The sequence below is a fragment of the Lithobates pipiens genome, unplaced genomic scaffold, assembly GCF_037356315.1.
Source record: "Lithobates pipiens isolate NorthernLeopardFrog02 unplaced genomic scaffold, aLitPip1_a1.2 Scaffold_8, whole genome shotgun sequence".
NCBI classification, from domain to species: domain Eukaryota; kingdom Metazoa; phylum Chordata; class Amphibia; order Anura; family Ranidae; genus Lithobates; species Lithobates pipiens.
In genome coordinates, this window is record NW_027507903.1 from 242337194 (window position 1) to 242351702 (window position 14509).

General features: G+C 48.0%; 1 protein-coding gene across 1 annotated transcript in view; it reads right to left on the reverse strand.

The window, feature by feature from the left end:
* The window catches only part of KCNMB4 (potassium calcium-activated channel subfamily M regulatory beta subunit 4), a 109014-nt gene extending 94946 nt beyond the window's left edge, over positions 1-14068 (reverse strand). Inside the window, exon 1 of the mRNA XM_077468754.1 lies at positions 13578-14068. Within this exon, the coding sequence (XP_077324880.1) occupies positions 13578-13913 (336 nt within the window). The 5' untranslated portion in view covers positions 13914-14068. The remainder of the gene's footprint in view (positions 1-13577) is intronic.
* Between the last annotated feature and the right edge of the window lie 441 nt (positions 14069-14509).

The window sequence follows — 14509 nt, forward strand, 5'->3', positions numbered from 1 at the left end:
AAGGGGGGGGGCGGGGGGCACCAATAAAAGCCAATGAGGCTTTGCTGCGGTGCACACTGATAGTAAATATAGGAGAGAAGCAGAAATTACAGTTAGAAGAATGAGCACCAATCACTGTCCTGCTGCTCCTTCACTGTCCAATCAGGAGGCTGGGGTGTGCTTTAGATCTGCTGCAGCGCTGTTGCTTTCCCGGTCCATTCATACCAGCTGCTGGGTTACAGTGCCAGAAGTGCTGATGCACACTTTTTTTTTACATTTTAACAAATTACAAATGCACCGCCCCGCCTCCTGATCTCCTGTTTTGACAGCAAGTGGGGGGGGGGGGGAATCTTCAACCCACACCCCCCCCCCCTCCCCATAGGGTTGCCACCTCATCCCTTTAATCCAGGACACATTAATTACACTTTACATTAGGTTCTGTGGCTGATCAAGGTGGTAATTAAGCTCACTCTGTGCCTTATCTGCATTAAATCAGCCTCAAAACCTGTGTAATGAATATGTGTCCTGGATTAAAGGGATGATGTAGCAACCCTACACCCCCCCCCCCCCCCCAAAAAAAAGTGCTTGGCTCCGCCCACATCATTCATTCAGTGTTCTGTGAATGGGAAAACTACAAGTACCAACAACCTTTGCTTGAAGTTCTCGATTAACTACCAAGGCACTGTTGATCCTTCTACGTAGTTCATTGAGCTTCCAGTTATTGTGTAACTGCCTGCCTGTATCAAGATTTACACAGACAGTCTATAGGACTGTGGCATCAACAATTGCTAATCATGGGTGCAATGCTTTACAAATCTACCAAAAAAAAAAAAATGTATATTTATTTTTTCATGTAAAAGTGAATTTAATCTTTAAATGCACAATCTAAACTTGGACGTTGATAGGCTGAACAGCTGCACCTGCCTGCAGTGACTATGCTGCTCTGGGGAAAAAGGAAAAAAACAAAAAAAACAAAGTGCACACCACCACAACGCAGTCAGTGACAAGGCAGCTTGCAGAGGGGTGTAGTGGGACTACACTGGAATAGCCACCCAACATAGTCCCACCACACATAGTGTGAATCTATCTTAAAGGTCACAAGCCAAGCTGTTATTTCTGCCAGGATCACAAAATGTGGCTGCATATTATTAGAAATCCTTTGGGAGGTAGCAGTTCACATAAACTAAAAATAAAAAAATAAACCCTGTGTAGCCTCTGATGAAAATGGTCATTTTTCATCAGGATCCAGAAAAGCGATGCTGCTCTTATTAACTTGCAGCGATTCTGAATCAGGGTTCCTCCAGAGTTTGCTAGGGGTTCCTTGACATATGGTTGATCTAATTGTGCTTGCATAAGTTGGGGGCCAATGCCACTTGAGTCAGTAACAGCTCAATGTCTTTTTAAAAATGTCTGCAAGAGGGGCATTCTTCCCCCAAAAAAAAAAAAATAAATAAAAAAAGGGAAGGGCATTCTTTCCAAGAACCACCAATATATAAAAGAAGGGGCATTCTTCTCGAGGACCACCAATATATAAAAAGGGGCATTCTTCCCGAGAACCACCAATATATAAAAAGGGGCATTCTTTCCAATAACCACCAAGGATTTGGTTTTAGCAGGGGTTCTGTATATTATTTCATGGGTCCCTCTGGGATAGAAAGGTTACACATGAAGGCCCAGCCCTGCTCTGGAACTATTAAAAAAAGTCAGAAAAAAAAAAAAAAAAAAAGTCAGAAAATTGCAGATGTTAACTGAGGCTTCTTAGAAAACAAGACCATGAAAAATTCTCTTGCATTTGCTTTTATATGTACTGACACTTGAAAAACAATCCTCGCTAGCATTACCGCCCACTGAATACATGTTTCATAAGTCAGTCAAGTTCAAGAACATTCACCAGCCTGAAAACTTGTAATACTGCATTTGCTCATTTTCTTATTACAACACATTACAAACAGCAGCATTTCATATTGCAGGTTTCTAAAATTCAGCCAATTACGACTGGATCATTTTGGAACAGGTGAATGTTTTAGACAAATACTGACTGGCAACGTTTGTTAGGTGCATGGAACGTGTTGAGTGAATCTTGGGCAAATTACGATGTGGTCCTATGTAAACAAATCATCGTGCATCGATCATAACGTAGTCAGAATACCCCAATACTCACTATACATTTTATACACTTCAAAATATTCAAAAATAATAATTTTTTTTGCAAAAAGGGGGGGGGCTGTGTAAAGCGCTGAATAACACACCATACCACACTGAGTTGTGAACTCGCACAGGAATCAGATTGCATTGGTGAGAACACCCAAGCAATCCAAGTATAGTATGGGGAAAAACCAAGTCCCTGCACTAATTTCTGTGTGAATCCATTGCAAGCTCAGCAATACAACTGAATGGTTGAACTCGCATTGCTCAGAGATCGCATGCGATTGGCACCTGCGGTGCGGGTGTGAACCACATGCGATCTCTGAGATTGCGCTAGTGTGAACCCAGGCTCAAGAACAAAAATTGTGTAAAACATGGACAATCTCAAGGTTACAAGTCCATCTCCAGAGATCTTAAAGTTCCTGTGTCCACTGTGCGCAACATTGTCAAGTTTACAGCCCATGGCACTGTAGCTAATCTCCCTGGACGTGGATGAAAGAGAAAAATTGATCAAAAGATTGCAATGAAGGATTGTTTGAATGGTGGATAGAGAATCTCAATCAACTTCCAGAAAAATTCAAGCTCTGGGTACATCTGTGTCAGCTCATACGATGTCACCATCTGAATGAAAAGCAGTGGCGGCCCGCCCATAGGGGGCGCCCGGGCGCCGCCCCCCCCTCTCCCTAGCTGTAAAAAAAAAAAAAAAAAAAAAAGTTAAAAAAAAATAAACGGGCCCTTTAAGACATTTAAAAAAAAAAAAAAAAAAAAAAAAATGTAATTTAACAATTTAACATAGTGTACTGTGGCGCCGGTCACAGTGCACTATGAGAAGCGCCACGTCGATGCAATCACAAGATTGCATCCATGGCGCTTCATTTGCGGGTTAAAAACCCGCCTTGCGGCGCACTGCAGAACGCCGACTAGCTTCCGCCCGTAAAATCACTGTGATTCTACGGGCGGGAGCATTGTCATTCTTAGACAGGCAGTCACTTCCGGCTTTCGGCTGCTTCACGAAACCCGGAAGTGACGTAGGCAGCTCCGTTCCTTAGCCCGAGCGGAGCTGCCAGACAGTGGGAGGTGAGTCACTGCATAAAGGCTTTCTAGCTTCTACTTTGTGGAGAATGTTCGTGCATTTAGCTGAATGAATGCAAAAAGCTTTCACAGCCAGAAAGGTTTCCCCAGGCCAGGCGACTTTTGCCGTGGCCAATCAGAGAATGAGCTCTGAAGGGGGAACTCCACGCCAAATTTCTGAAAAAAAATTTGACGTGGGTTCCCCCTCCGAGAGCATACCAGGCCCTTAGGTCTGGTATGGATTCCAAGGGGAACCCCCTACGCCGAAAAAACGGCGTGGGGTCCCCCCCCAGATCCACACCAGACCCTTATCCGAGCACGCTACCCGGCCGGCCAGGAAAGGGGGTGGGGACGAGCGGGCGCCCCCCCCCCTCCTGAGCCGTACCAGGCCGCGTGCCCTCAACATGGGGGGGTGCCTTGGGGGAGGGGGGGCGTGCGGCCCCCCCACCCCAAAGCACCTTGTCCCCATGTTGATGAGGACAAGGGCCTCTTCCCGACAACCCTGGCCGTTGGTTGTCGGGGTCTGCGGGCGGGGGGCTTATCGGAATCCGGGAGCCCCCTTTAATAAGGGGGCCCCGGATACCGGCCCCCCCACCCTATGTGAATGAGTATGGGGTACAATGTACCCCTACCCATTCACCTGTGAAAAAAAAAGTACAAAAAAAAAAAACACAACACAGGGTTAAAATATTTTATTGCACAGCTCCGGGGGTCTTCCGTCTTCGGGGGTCTTCTCGCTGGACTCCTCCGCTATCTTCTTGTAGCTCTTTTGCTAGCGGAGGAGTCCGACTTTCTTCCTCGCCGCCGGCCTCTTTTCCCGACTTCGGGGGCCTTGTCCCCCTCTTCGGTTCTTCTGCCGGGCCACCGCGCCTTCTTATAGCTCTTTTAGAGGCGGTGGCCCGGTCTTCTGCCGCCGCCGCCGCCGTTCTTCTTCTTCTCCTTCTCCAGGAGATGTTGCCTCGACGATCTCCCTGGCCGGAATGTGACATCAACCCATGTGACATCAACCCATGTGACACCGCCCCATTGTCCCTATATAAGTGGCAGCGCAGCGCGTCCCTGGCATTCCGGCCAGGGAGATCGTCGAGGCAACATCTCCTGGAGAAGAAGGAGAAGAAGGAGAAGAAGAAGAACGGCGGCGGCGGCAGAAGACCGGGCCACCGCCTCTAAAAGAGCTATAAGAAGGCGCGGTGGCCCGGCAGAAGAACCGAAGAGGGGGACAAGACCCCCGAAGTCAGGAGAAGAGGCCGGCGGCGAGGAAGAAAGTCGGACTCCTCCGCTAGCAAAAGAGCTACAAGAAGATAGCGGAGGAGTCCGGCGAGAAGACCCCCGAAGACGGAAGACCCCCGGAGCTGTGCAATAAAATATTTTAACCCTGTGTTGTGTTTTTTTTTGTACTTTTTTTCACAGGTGAATGGGTAGGGGTACATTGTACCCCATACTCATTCACATAGGGTGGGGGGCCGGTATCCGGGGCCCCCTTATCAAAGGGGGCTCCCGGATTCTGATAAGCCCCCCGCCCGCAGACCCCGACAACCAACGGCCAGGGTTGTCGGGAAGAGGCCCTTGTCCTCATCAACATGGGGACAAGGTGCTTTGGGGTGGGGGGGCCGCACGCCCCCCTCCCCCAAGGCACCCCCCCATGTTGAGGGCACGCGGCCTGGTACGGCTCAGGAGGGGGGGGCCGCCCGCTCGTCCCCACCCCCCTTCCTGGCCGGCCGTGTAGCGTGCTCGGATAAGGGTCTGGTGTGGATCTGGGGGGGACCCCCACGCCGTTTTTTTTCGGCGTAGGGGGTTCCCCTTGGAATCCATACCAGACCTAAGGGCCTGGTATGCTCTCGGAGGGGGAACCCACGTCAAATTTTTTTCAGATTACATAAGGGGCATGTTTTATGAGAAGTGGGAGGGGCCAAAATGATGGGCAGGGTCATGATGGGCGGGGTCTGGCGCCCCCCCATCCAAAAACTTCACCAGCCGCCACTGATGAAAAGGAATGCTATGGTAGGAGACCCAGGAGGACCCCACTGTTGACCGAGAAACAAAAAAGCCAGACTGGAGTTTGCCAAAACTTACTTCAGGAAGCCAAAATCCTTCTGAGAGAATGTGCTGTGTACAGACGAAAAAAAAAGTGTAGTTTTTTGATAAAAACCATCATTCTACTGTTTTCAGAAAAAGTGATAAGTCCTTTAAAGAAAAGGATGCAGTCCTTACAGTCATACGTGCTGGAGGTTCACCGATGTTTTGGGGTAGCTTTGCTGCTTCAGGCAAAGGATATCTCGACCGTGTACATGACACTATGAAATCTGAAGACTACCAAAGAATTCCAGGGTGCAATGTAGGGCCCTGTGTCAAAGTTAGGTCTCCATCAGAGGTCATGCGTCTTACAGCAGGACAACGACCCAAAGCAGTTAAAAAGCAGAAATGGTTGAAGACAAAGCGCCGGAGAGTACTGAACTGACCAGCGAAGAGTCCAGAACTAAATCCCATAGAGCACCCATGGAGAGATCTCAAAAACAGCAGTTGGGAAATGGAACCCTTCCAATCTGGGAGACCTGGATCAGTTGGTGAAAGAAGAGTGGTCCAAAATTCCAGTAGAGGGGTGTAAAAAATAAATAAATAAAAAAACACTTGGATTACAGGAAGCGATTGATATCAGTTATTTTTTTCCCAAGGGATGTTCTACCAAATAAAAAAAAAAAAAAAAAAAAAAAAAAAAAGTCTCCCCCACCAAAAAATAAAAAATGAAATGCCAGCAGCTACAAATACTGTAGCTGCTGACCTTTAGAGTCCATTCACACAGGAGCAACTTTGGATCCGACTTGAAGTCGTCCCAAGTTGCCTCAAGTCGCGCAACATGATAAAATCAATGTAAGTGAATGAGAGCCGTCTTAATATACACTACTGAAGTCGCTCCGACTTCAGAAAAGGTTCCTGTACTACTTCAATCCGACTTCTAGGCAACTTGTACCCATTGATTTCAATGGAAGTTGCCTCCAAGTCTGATCCCCTGTCTTAACTGAAGCAACTTTCCAGGAAGTAAAAATAGTTTTCTAGGCAAACCCCTCCCTCCCACAGAGCTGATTATTATGTGATTGGCCACTGGCAAAGTCTCCTCTCCTGGAAGCAACTTCAAGTTGCCTTGTAAGTTGCCTCAAGTCGTGCTGTGATTCATACTCCAGTCGTGTCCAAGTTGCCTCCCAAAGTCTCGCTCAAAGTCGTGTTGCCCCTGTGTGAACGGACCCTTAGAGTCCATTCACACAGGAGCAACTTTGGGTCCGACTTGAAGTCGTCCCAAGTTGCCTCAAATCGCGCAACATGATAAAATCAATGCAAGTGAACGGGAGCCGTCTTAATGTACGCTACTGAAGTTGCTCCGACTTCAGAAAAGGTTCCTGTACTACTTCAATCCGACTTCTAGGCAACTTGTACCCATTGATTTCATTAGAAGTTGCCTCCAAGTCTGATCCCCTGTCTTAACTGAAGCAACTTTCCAGGAAGTAAAAATTGTTTTCTAGGCAAACCCCTCCCACCCACAGAGCTGATTATTATGTGATTGACCACTGGCAAAGTCCCCTGTCCTGGAAGCAACTTCAAGTTGTGTTGCAAGTTGCCTCAAGTCGTGTCCAAGTTGCCTCCCAAAGTCTCGCTCAAAGTCGTGTTGCCCCTGTGTGAATGGACTCTTACAACTGGAGTACTTACCTGTCCAGGTATCCAGCAGTGTTTTTGCCTAGCCCGATTCTTGAATCGGCTCTCCATTGCTGCCATCTTGGCTAAGGGCAACCGGTAGTGAAGCCTTGTGTCTTCACGGCTGGTTTCCTACTGCTCTCTTTCCCAATAGGCCAGCTGGGGTGGGTTGACGGAGGAGGAGAGTGGCAAACATCCAGCTCACTTCACCACAAGCAGAGCTTTCCCTTTTAGGTGGAGCTGTGCTTTAAAATTGAGAGTACCAAAAATTGTCCAGTCCATTTTTGGCATTTTGCTTGGAGTGTGTCAGCTTTGACTTTTTCCTTTCTCCCCTTTTTTGTGTCATACCAATACAAACAAAAGAAATATACACTAGAATGCCTAAACATTTGTAATTGCAACAATTTTCTGGCCAAAGTGGTGCATCATCTGACAAACGCAGGGGGTGGCAATATTTTTGGCCACGACTGTATGTGGTAGCTGATTAGAGCCCACCTTTCTTTTTTTTACTTGGAAAAAAACTTTTTGGATATAAAAAAAAAAAAAAAAAAAAAAAAAAAAAAAAAAAAAAACACATTTTACAAGCCATTTGGGTACATATATTCAAAGAAGGTCAATTACATATTATGACAGCAAAATTAAGTATACAAAAGGTGTTGCAGCGTGTGTATATATATATTTGCAGGTGAAGTAAATGGAATGGTACATTAATCCATCCTATAAACAATGTGTGCCACGGATGCCAAGGGAGCACCGCACCGGGTATGACACAACTATACACAAGTCTCCCCGCCTTCCAACCATCTGTCCCAGATCTTGGAAGATTTTTGTGAAGATCCGCTGTGTGCGTAAATCAGTTTCTTGAATGGTAGGGTGTCATTTACTAACTTTTTTCCCCCATATCTGTATCGTGGGGGGTACATTCTGCATCCATCTCTGAGCTATCACTTTACGCGCTAAAAATAATGCTTCAGAAATGAATATTGTGTGATACTTATCCACCTCTACGTCTGGCAGTAGCCCCAATATACATAACTTAGGGTCTAGCACCGCAGGGGACCCCATATTGTCATGGAGGAAACAGACAAAGCCCACCTTTCTAGCTGTGCATCTACGCAATATGTGGTCGATAAGAGGTTAACAGGTAGAAGCGTAGATGAGATTTCGGTGATCGGGTTTAGTAGTGCGCAGAGAACATAGTAGGTAGCTGATAGACTACAGGGCCTTTACCCTTCCATCCAGAAGTAATGTGAAGAAGAGTCTGCGCTGTGTGATGAGCACAGGTGACAGAAAGAATAAAGTTTGATGCTGTGTGAATAATGCGTCTAGCGCTATTTGGGCTCCGCGTGCTGATCTGTAAATTCATTTCAGAGTTCCTCGTTCTGAGAGCCTCAGATACTAAGCAAACCTCATCCCCTAGGCAACAGAGCTTATCTCCGAACGGTAACGACAATTGTATTAACTCGTTCATCAGCCTTGATTGGCACAACGTGCAGGAACAAGACGATTTTTGCACGTATGCTGCTGATTAACCCTTGTGCGCTATCTGCCCATCTCCTCATTAGTAATGATGATCATTTGCTCATCGCTAAAGGGCAAGCCACTGTGTGTGGTACATTAGAGGGAAGTATATGATGAGAACACGCTCTGCTCTCTACCCCTCTGCTCATTATTTCATAGTGCTATAAAATGACCATTAGGCATCGCAGACTACACCGGGGAAGACACAAATCCATTATTCAGAGGTTACCTAACCCCACACCAGCAATGCATTCCCAACACTGCAATGCTACATGAGACCGTCTAAGTGAAAGTCTCCCATCATCCCAGAATCTGCTAGTCTGTACTACATCCCATCTGATAGGAAAGTGTCACTAAGCACATACAAGATCCATCGCGAGGACCTCCATGAACACAGCAAGCGATTAAAGTGACAGCGAACAGCAATATGTTGGGGACATTGTCAGAGATGACAGCAGGTCATGCAGAACTCTATGTGGCTGATTTACTAAAACTGGAAAGTGTAAAACCTGGTACAGCTCTACATAGTAGCCAATCAGCTTCTAACTTCAGCTTGTTCAATTAAGTTTTGAAAATAAAAACTGGAAGCTGATTGGTTTCTATGCAGGGCTGCACCACATATTGCACTCTCCAGTTTTAGTAAATCAACCCCTGTGGGTCACCATACACACTACAATCAACTTTAGACTATGTAATACGTGGACCTACCTAAAACTAACCAAGCAGGCACTTTACTACAGATTTGTTGGTAGATCTCATGGTGGCCATACACACTTCAATAAATGACCCATTTCTGTTCAAACTGTCCTCTCCTGATAGCAATAAATCGATCTATAGTCAATAATCGGTTCCCTATTATGCCACACATGGGGAAGTGGATCCTGATCACTATAGTTAGGAGATGCGAGTGGAACTGATCAATCACATTTCATCATGTAATCTCATAATCTGATCAAAATACATAACCAAAGCACCTCAGATGCAAAACGATCAAACGTTTTTTGTCCTGGATGTTCGACTCAGTTTGATCACTAACGAGTCTAATTTGGTTGGAAGGGAAGTTATCACTATTTGACATTTCAATCATTTTGAGTGAATCTGGCATCAATAAGATAATAAATCAAACCACCATTGGATTGAACTAAACTATCCAATTAATTTGTATCCAATCAGGCAGGACTTTCTACTACATAGTTGTTGGAGTATCTGCTAGTGGTCACACACACACACACACACACAACAATTGAAAATCGGCAAACAATTAAGTAGCCCCAAATTCCCTTCCAATCAATTTGGACTCGATTAGATTAGATTCAAGCAAACTGAGCTGATTGGCCAGGGTGGAATATTATTGATCTGTAGCACTGAAGATACTTTGTTCATTAATATGATCAGTTTTTGATTGATGGGATTATGAGATTATGAGATTACATGATGGAAACAAAGATCTGACTGATAATTTACAATCACAAGTATCATATCCTAACCTTCCCTATATGCAGCATAGCAGTCAAATGGGTTGTAGACTAAAGATTGATTATTCCCATCAAAAGAAACTGAGCATTTATCAAAGTGTTTATGGCCACCATTAGATTTAATAAAACATTGTAATACGAAGACCTACCTAAACCAGCCATTTCATCTGTATCCAGTCATGCAAGCCCTTTCCTACATAGTTGTTGACACATCTAAAGGAGATTGCACAATTAAATTCTAAGGTGAATGGCCATCTTAAAAAGGAGACTGATCACATTGTCTAGTGAATGGTCACCCTAAAAGGAAATTGTACAATCAGATTGTATAGTGCATGGGCATGTTAAAGGAGACAGTACAATCTTATTGTAGGGGGTGTGGTGACCTCAAGTCCTCCACACTAGAACATAAACGAGAGTCACTTTGCAGCATCCGGCCCAGATGAAGGTACAGATCAGGCACTGGAATGGAATCACCATGGTACTGTGCAGAGTGAATATGGTGAGATGAATCATGAGGAGTGGCGAGGAGTGCGGCAACGTGGGGATTGGTGATAATGATTGCTGCTGACTGATGTACCTTGGGGCTGGTAGCTTGGGGTTCATGATGAGCAATGGCTTGGGGATGAGAGATGTACCTGGGGTTGGTGATGAGCGAGGATGGGCAGGGTATATGGAGGTTGGTGATGAGGGATGCTGAGTAGTGATGAGTGGGGTAGCCTGAGGTTCATGATGAGCGGTGACTCTGGGTACCTCTGGGTTGGTGATGAGTGGTGCCTCTGGGTTGTTGGCGAGTGTGGTGTACCTTCGGGTTGATGATGAGGACTGGTGAAGACTGGTGTCTTTATCTTGGGGGAGAACATAAATGATAATGTACCTTGGAGTTGGTGATGAGGGGTAGTGATAAGTAGTGCCCCTTGGGATTGTTGATGACTGATGATGCGGAATGGTGGCAAGTGTGGCTTACCTTGAGGTTGATGAACAATGATGAGATGGGTGATGCTGACTGAGTGATCAGTGTAGTGTACCTTGGGATTGGTGTTGAGTGATGAGGAGATGAGTGATGTCCCTACCTTGGGGTGGATGAGGAGTGGTGACAAGTGTGGTGTACCTTGGGGTTGTTGATGAGTGGCATTGAGTGCAGTGTACCTTGTGGTTGGTGACGAGAGGGGGAGGAGGTGATGGTGTACCTTGGAGCTGGTGATGAAGGGTAATGGAGAGGAGTGGTGTACCTACCTTGGGGGTAGTGATGAATGATGATAAGAAGAGTGGTGTTCCAACTTTGGGGTTGGCAATGTGATGAGTGATTGATGTACCTTGGGGTTGGTTTTGAGTGATAAGTGAGAAGAGTGGGGTTGGTGATGAGGAGTGGTAATGGTGTACCTTGTGGTTGGTGATGAGGACTACTTTGGGGGAGGAGATGAGTGATGATGTACCTTGGAGTTGGTGGTGAGGTATAGCGAAAGATGAGTGGTGTCCCTACCATGGGGTTGGTGATGAGGAGTGGAGATGAGTGGTCATTGGAGTCCCTACGTTGAAAAGATGAGCGGAGTTGCCACCTTGGGGTTGGTGATGAGGAGAGGAGTGGAGTTGCCACCTTGGGGTTGGTGATGAGGAGAGGAGTGGAGTTGGTGATGAGGAGAGGAGTGGAGTTGCCACCTTGGGGTTGGTGATGAGGAGAGGAGTGGAGTTGCCACCTTGGGGTTGGTGATGAGGAGAGGAATGGAGTTGGTGATGAGGAGAGGAGTGGAGTTGCCACCTTGGGGTTGGTGATGAGGAGAGGAGTGGAGTTGCCACCTTGGGGTTGGTGATGAGGAGAGGAGTGGAGTTGCCACCTTGGGGTTGGTGATGAGGAGAGGAGTGGAGTTGCCACCTTGGGGTTGGTGATGAGGAGAGGAATGGAGTTGCCACCTTGGGGTTGGTGATGAGGAGAGGAATGGAGTTGCCACCTTGGGGTTGGTGATGAGGAGAGGAATGGAGTTGCCACCTTGGGGTTGGTGATGAGGAGAGGAATGGAGTTGCCACCTTGGGGTTGGTGATGAGGAGAGGAATGGAGTTGCCACCTTGGGGTTGGTGATGAGGAGAGGAGTGGAGTTGCCACCTTGGGGTTGGTGATGAGGAGAGGAGTGGAGTTGCCACCTTGGGGTTGGTGATGAGGAGAGGAGAGGAGTGGAGTTGCCACCTTGGGGTTGGTGATGAGGAGAGGAGAGGAGTGGAGTTGCCACCTTGGGGTTGGTGATGAGGAGAGGAGAGGAGTGGAGTTGCCACCTTGGGGTTGGTGATGAGGAGAGGAGAGGAGTGGAGTTGCCACCTTGGGGTTGGTGATGAGGAGAGGAGAGGAGTGGAGTTGCCACCTTGGGGTTGGTGATGAGGAGAGGAGAGGAGTGGAGTTGCCACCTTGGGGTTGGTGATGAGGAGAGGAGAGGAGTGGAGTTGCCACCTTGGGGTTGGTGATGAGGAGAGGAGTGGAGTTGCCACCTTGGGGTTGGTGATGAGGAGAGGAGTGGAGTTGCCACCTTGGGGTTGGTGATGAGGAGAGGAGTGGAGTTGCCACCTTGGGGTTGGTGATGAGGAGAGGAGTGGAGTTGCCACCTTGGGGTTGGTGATGAGGAGAGGAGAGGAGTGGAGTTGCCACCTTGGGGTTGGTGATGAGGAGAGGAGAGGAGTGGAGTTGCCACCTTGGGGTTGGTGATGAGGAGAGGAGAGGAGTGGAGTTGCCACCTTGGGGTTGGTGATGAGGAGAGGAGAGGAGTGGAGTTGCCACCTTGGGGTTGGTGATGAGGAGAGGAGTGGAGTGGAGTTGCCACCTTGGGGTTGGTGATGAGGAGAGGAGTGGAGTGGAGTTGCCACCTTGGGGTTGGTGATGAGGAGAGGAGTGGAGTTGCCACCTTGGGGTTGGTGATGAGGAGAGGAGTGGAGTTGCCACCTTGGGGTTGGTGATGAGGAGAGGAGTGGAGTTGCCACCTTGGGGTTGGTGATGAGGAGAGGAGTGGAGTTGCCACCTTGGGGTTGGTAATGAGTGAGGAGTGGAGTGGTGTGCCTACCTTTGGATTGGTGATGAGATCAGTGATGGATTGGGAGTGCTTACCTTGAGGTTGGTGATGAGTGAGGAGTGGTGTACCTATCTTGGGGTTGGTGATGAGGAGATGAATGGGGAGTGGAGTGCCTACCTTGGAGATGATTAAGAAGTGGAGAAGAGTGATGACTGGGGGAGTGCCTACCTTGGAGTTGTTGAGGAGATGAATGAGTGGAGATGAGCGAGGAGTGGAGCTAAGTGATGATTGGGAGTGCTTACCTTGGGGTTGGAGCTGATTGACAATTGGGTGTACCTACCCTGGGGCTGGTGATGAAGATATGGGTGTACCTACCTTGGGGTTTGTGATGAGTTGTGAATGGAGTACCTGTCTTGGAGTTGGCGATGAGTGGAGATTAGGTGTATCTACCTTAGGGTTGGTGATGAGTGAGGATTAGGTGTACCTACCTTGGGGTTGGTGAGGATTAGGTGTACCTACTATCTTGGTGTTGGTGATGAGTGAGGATTAGGTGTGCCTATCTTGGTGATTCGGAGTACCTACCTTGGGGTAGGTGATGAGTTAGGATAGGTGTACCTACCTTGGAGTTGGTGATGAGTGGAGACTAGGTGTACGTACCTTGGGTTTGGCAATGAGGAGTGCCTTGGGGTTGGTGAGAATTAGGTGTACGTACCTTGGGGTTGGTGATGAGTTGCTGCTCGTCCTGGTGGAGTAGAGCCCTGGAGTAGGACTCGGAGTTGTTGACATAGATCTGTAGACATGGGTAGAGAGAGGTGCCCTTACAGTCGGTGCCGCAGGTGAAGGTACACTCGAAGGTCTCCCCGATCTGCTGTACAGACAGGACGGTACAGTTGGCGGTGGTTCCCTGGAGGTCCTGTAGAGCCGGGTTGAGCCAGCAGAAGCCGAGGATGAAGAGGGACACGACCCCGGAGATGATGAGGAATAAGCCCAGTCGGATGCTCTTGTCCTCGGCCTCCGAGTACTCATAAGATACCCGGAACTTGGCCATGACGCCTGGACAGTGCGGGGCTGTAGAGCGGACTTCACATGAGCACGGCTCTCAGTGCGGGGCTGACACAGCACCAGAGGAGAGGGACCACGGGTAAGTCAGCCATGGACTTTGTCATCACTTCCACACTGCGAGGAAATCAGTGTGCGCTACACAGCCCCTCCCACCACACACACACAGGGAGGGAACCGTGCTCCTCTCCACCAATGGGAGCTCATACACTGCACACACCGCTCCCCCTCCACCAATAGCGGACACCCAGCAACGGGAGACAGGTGAACGCTCAGCACAACTCGTTGCTAACACTTTTTCTAAAGAGTCCCTGTCACCGACACAAAGTGAAGTCTAGTATATGGGATGGAGGGAAAACATACACGTGTGATGCCGGGTATCCCACCGTGTGCCTTCCTTGCAGTGCCTCATTCACAGCCAATGGATACTGCCCTGAGCGGCTGCAAATCAGCCACTGCTACTGAGAAAAGTTGCGCCACTAGCCCACCCCCTTCTGTCCTCTCCACCAATCACAGAACTCCTATTACTACCAACCCAGGATGCATAGCGTTCTGTGAATGGACGCTCTTTGGAAATGATGCTTC